This window comes from Babylonia areolata, chromosome 23 (assembly GCF_041734735.1).
Source record: "Babylonia areolata isolate BAREFJ2019XMU chromosome 23, ASM4173473v1, whole genome shotgun sequence".
In the NCBI taxonomy this organism is placed as follows: domain Eukaryota; kingdom Metazoa; phylum Mollusca; class Gastropoda; order Neogastropoda; family Buccinidae; genus Babylonia; species Babylonia areolata.
Window position 1 is genome coordinate 25,775,347 of NC_134898.1, and position 5,703 is coordinate 25,781,049.

Genomic DNA, 5,703 nt, shown 5'->3' on the forward strand with positions numbered 1-5,703 from the left:
AATGTGGACAAATCCCTGAGGTATGGAAAACTTCCATTGTAACTCCTGTATTAAAACAGAGTAAACCTCGAACAGAAGCTTCGAGTTATAGACCTATTTCGGTTACCTCCCACGTTGGGAAAGTCATGGAGAAAATTGTAAATATTAGAATGGTGTATTACTGTGACAAAAATAACATAATTCCGTCAGCTCAAACTGGATTCCGGAAAGGAAGATCTACAATTGATCATCTGACCCGTCTCACTACCCAAATTAAAAAACAGTTTTCTAAGCGAAAAAGTATCCTTGCGTCCTTCTTCGATCTTACTAAAGCTTATGACCGAGTGTGGCATAGCAGACTGTTATTTAAGCTGAAACAAATTGGTCTGTCGGGTCATGTTTATGACTATGTTAAATCCTTTTTAAGTGGGAGATATATAGTGGCAAAAGTGGGAGTAACTTTATCAACCTCTAGGCCTATAAACATGGGAATCCCGCAGGGTTCCATTATTTCTCCATTGTTGTTCAACATTATGCTTTATGATTTACATACATGTTTTTCATCATCTACCAAGCTGGCTCAATATGCTGATGATATTGCTATATGGATTCAGACATCCTTGAGGAAAAGGACAAGCCTACATTACATAAATTATGTACAGAAACATTTTCAGGGTGAACTCGATAGACTGAGTAGCTATATGCAATCTAATGGTTTTGAGTTTTCTGTAGAAAAAACACATTTGATCCTCTTTAATAATGGTTATAATCCCAGCAAACTACCACGTTTTTTTTTAGGAGGACGTGAAATATTTTTCAAGTCGGAAATCAAATTTCTTGGGATCCTATTTACTTCAAAACTAAACTGGAAGAAACACATTGATTCAATGGTGACTAAAGCAGTTAAAAGTTTAAATTTCTTAAAAATTGTAAGTCACTCTCCTTGGGGACAAGACTCCAAAATTCTTTTACATTTAGCGACATCTCTCGTAAGATCAAGATTGACCTACGGTCAAGAAATTTTCTTTTCTGCCCCGCCGACGTTCCTAAAGAAGCTGCGAATAATTGACAGTAAAGCTGTGAAACTGGCTTTAGGGGTACCTGTGCATACTAAGACCTCAGAAGCCTATAAGCTTGCGGGTATTCTACCACTAGATGAAATCAGAAAATTAAGTTCTGCTAAATATATTGTGAGATGTACAGCAGTGGATGATTTTGAGGAATTAAATATTAGGTCTGATATTGATTTTCCAAAAAATGCACAAAATAATTCAAATCTACAAACCATTCGCACATATGTGTCAGATATTTTAAATTCTTCAGACATTGATTTGCATGATATGGCACCTCGTGTTCTGGTGCCACCTGTCCCTCCCTGGGAGTTAACAAAAGCAAACGTCAACATATGTGCTTCTGACACAACAAAAGGAGAATCTCCACATATAATAGCAGCATCTGTCAGAATTGAATTAGAAGAAAATTTTGATTATCATTTAAAAGTTTACACTGATGGCTCGGTCCTGGATGATAGCAGTGCAGGATCTGCTTTTGTCATTCCTGACATAAAAACAGAAAAATCATATTATTTAGGTAAGGGACATTCAATTTTTACAGCTGAATTGGTGGCCATCCTTATGGCTTTAAATCATCTTGTTGATATACCAATCATAATAAGTAATATCCTATTTTGTGTTGATTCTCAATCTGTCTTAAAAGGTTTGCTCCTTTTTGAGAATAATCAAAGAGAAGATTTATTTTTTGAAATTAGGTATTTATTGCACTCCCTATTTGTGAAGGGTACAAATGTTGATTTTTGTTGGATACCATCCCACACTGGATTCCGTTATAACGACCAAGCAGATAGGGCAGCAAAAAGGGGAGCAAAAAATCATATAGATAGTATAAAAGTATATTGCCCATTGTCATACAAGGAAATAAGCAATATACTAGAAAGAGACTTTTATAGGTGCTTGAATTCAAGTCTAAAACCTCGTCAGTTGACTCTCTCAGACTTTGGTCCGATTCGCAGACCAATTCTGAGCTTAGCTCTCAGACTATTATCAAATTCATTACGGACCAAGTATTGTTCTAATGTCAAGTGTATATGCTTTAATAACCTGACAATTGAGCATATAATTTTTCACTGTAGCTTGATGAAGCCTTTTGTACACGAAAGTGTGTCTTCACAAGTGACTGAGAACGTTGATGTTTTTGACTTTTTGCATTCATTATCAGTTGTTTCGCTTGTCAGTTTAACGACTTCTCTTTTACGAAGTCCTTTAAGTAATTTCCTGTAACTGTATTTAGAGGGTTTTTTTTTTTTGTTTGTTTGTTTGTTTTGTTTTTCTTTCAAATTTCACCCACATTTTTACCCTCATTTGCCCAGTTTCCCCAAACCCTCCATTCATCCACATCTCCCACCCCTTCTAACAGATAATACTCAGATGTATTCATAAATACTTTTACAAAATGTCTTCAATCACCGATATGTGTGACGGGACATTAAACAAAAAAATTCCTTCCTACATGTCTCAGACCATACAGCGATAAACACACATATCACAGATCACGCAGCAATAAACACATAAACATATATCAAGTCATTCTGCAATTAACACAAATATCACAGACCATATAGAAATAAACACACATATCACAGATTATGCAGCAATAAACACACAGATCATACAGCAATAAACATACATATATCACAGATCATACAGCAATTAACACACAAATCACAGATCATACAGCAGTGAACACAGAGATCATACAGCAATAAACACACAGATCATGCCTCTTCCCGAGCCCAGTGGGGTATAAGTGACCTCAGTAAGGTAGCAGTTTATGATTGTTGTTGGCAGGTCAGCCATGGGGGTGTGAGTGTATCATGACAGGAATGGTGGTGCCAGTGATGCCACCAACACACATGAATGTTGATAGGTATTTGTTTACTAAGACAGTCATTGATCTCAGCAGTGCAGATTGATTTCATCACTCATTGATCAGCTGTGTGGTACCCACAGTGACTCAGTGTTGCAGGTAATTGTTATGCCGTTTGTCGGCTTATTCACACAGTGTCATGTTGGGACACTTGACTGGCCTGAAAAATGCAGCAGTAAACTACGTGGTGGTTTATGGGTAGTGGGATATACATTGTGTGAGAAGACAGTTATAACTACTACCACTTATTCCTGCTATTTACAGACACAGGGCGCTATTCCTGTACCTTACGGACATAGGGTGCGACACTGTTTTCTCATTGTGTGTGGGTGTGAATGTGCATGCATGTGTGTGTGAGTGTAAGTGTGTGTGTTTGTGTGTGTGAGAACTCAGATCTCAAAATGTTTTTTTTTCAAGGATTAAGATTTTAGGCATGGCCCATTCTTCCAATCTGTCCTTGAGAGAGAAAGAGAGAGAGAGAGAGAGAGAGAGAGAGAGAGAGAGAGATGGTCCCTGTGCAGTCAGCTGGGCAATGATTAACATGATTTGTGTGTGTGTGTCTGACAGCTCCGTGACCCACCACAGGAGGGGATGTTTGTGTTTGGCATCTACGTGTGGGGCTGTGCCTGGGAGAAGACCACGGGGGAGCTGCAGGACTCCCCGCCTCGCATCGGCTGTGCTGCGTTGCCCGTCGTCCACCTCACCTGCTGGCCGGCCAGCGACAAACCCACAGGACAGGCGAGTTGTTGTGTGCATGGGGTTTTCAGTTTCAGTTTCTCAAGAAGGCGTCACTGCGTTCGGACAAATCCATATACGCTACACCACATCAGCTAGGCAGATGCCTGGCCAGCAGCATAACCCAACACGCTTGTCAGGCCTCCAGTGCGTGCTTGTATATTTGTGTACCTATCATGTGGATTTCTTTTTATATAATTTTGCCAGAGGGCAACTGTCTTGTTCCCATGGGTTCTTTTTCAGTGCTCCAAGTGTGTGCTGCACACACAACCTTGGTTTATCGTCTCGTCCGAAAAACTAGATGCTCAGTTTGATTTTTCAGTCAAATTTGAGAGAAAGGGCGAGAGTGGGATTCAAACCCACACCCTCACAGACTCTCTGTGTTGGCTGAACATTTTGCCACCTTCCCTCTAGTGTGCATGGGGATGATGATGACATAGATACTTATTTTGTGCCTGTCCTTTATCAGAGACCAAGCTCCAAGCACTTTACAAACACAGAGTCATTTGCACGACAGGCTGCCTACCTGTGTAAAGCCAACTGACAGCTGACATTGGGTGCTCATCCTTCCTTTCCTGTGTCATTCAATCTGGCTTCAGTCTCGCACACATGTATTAGTATTAGTATTTGTATTAGTATTTCTTTTGTATCACAACAGATTTCTCGGTGTCAAATTCGGGCTGCTCTCCCCAGGGAGAGCGCGTTGCTACACCACAGCGCCACCCATTTTTTTGGGTATTTTTTCCTGTGTGCAATTTTATTTGTTTTTCCTATCGAAGTGGATTTTTCTACAGAATTTTGCCAGGAACAACCCTTTTGTTGCCGTGGGTTCTTTTACGTGTGCTAAGTGCATGCTGCACATGGGACCTCGGTTTATTGTCTCATCCGAATGACTAGCGTCCAGTCCACCACTCAAGGTCTAGTGGAGGGGGAGAAAATATCGGCCGTGATTCGAACCAGCGCGCTCAGATTCTCTCGCTTCCTAGGCGGACGCGTTACCTCTAGGCCATCACTCCACATATGTACTTATACAGACATGTAATATTTTATGTTTATGACCATTTTTTGTATGTACTCCACCATGCAGGCAGCCATACTCCATTTTCGGGGGTGTGCATGTTGGTTGTGTTCTTGTTTCCATAACCCACTGAACAACATCGATTACAGAATCTTTACCTGGGAGATTGGAAAAATGTCCACCTTTTACCCATCAGGCACTGTTACTGAGATTTGAAACCAGGACCCATCAGATGAAAGTCCAATGCTTTAACCACTTGAGTATTGCACCCATCATGTCGACGTGTTGTTCACCTGGGCTGGGTTGTGTGAGCAATTCTGGCAGTGCTGTGTTTTGCTTAGCATTAAGCAGTGTGTGTATATGGAATGTCCCAAGTATAATCAATTGTGAAAAAGCTATTTGCCCGAAAGATATTTGTGTGTGAAATTGTTGGGTTTTTGTTTGTTTGTTTGTTTCTTTTTGTAATCATCTCAAAGGAGGCAGAAAAGTCATTTTAGCTGTAAGTTTCTTAAATTTGCAGATGTTGTCTCGGTATTCTTTTGGGGTCAAAAGACATTTGTGTTTTCCCAATTCTATGTCTCTTTCTTGTGCATTTGGAAGTGTATATATATTCTAGGCATGAAATCGTTATTTTGTAGTAGTCCTCCACACTCCAATAGGAGTGAAAGGATAATTAAAATTTTGAAACTGGTGTGTGTGTGTGTGTGAGAGTGTGTGTATGCGTTTTTCATACCATGGTTTATTTTTTCAATGTCATCACCAAATTTTGTTCTTTTTTCAGGACTCGACCAGAGCATCAGAAACCTACCAGTGCCCCGTGTATCACTCCCGCATAGCGCCGCGTGAAGTGGTGATGGAACTGGATGTGCGAAGGGAGGGAATTCCTGCCACACGCTGGGCTCTGCGAGGGTTGTCTGCCACTATCCGTCCCTACTAAAAAAAAAAAAAGGAGAAACACCTCTTACAGTGTTGATGGAATTTCGGATGACAGTTATTTCATTTGTTTATCTGACTGGGTTTTTTAAAAA

The 5,703-nt window shown here is 40.3% G+C and overlaps 1 protein-coding gene across 1 annotated transcript in view; it reads left to right on the top strand.

The window, feature by feature from the left end:
* Nucleotides 1–5,612, top strand: part of LOC143298129 (uncharacterized) — a 212,710-nt gene extending 207,098 nt beyond the window's left edge. Inside the window, exons 101-102 of the mRNA XM_076610849.1 lie at nucleotides 3,490–3,660; nucleotides 5,457–5,612. Coding sequence (XP_076466964.1) covers nucleotides 3,490–3,660; nucleotides 5,457–5,612 — 327 coding nt within the window. The remainder of the gene's footprint in view (nucleotides 1–3,489; nucleotides 3,661–5,456) is intronic.
* The last annotated feature ends 91 nt before the right edge of the window (nucleotides 5,613–5,703 follow it).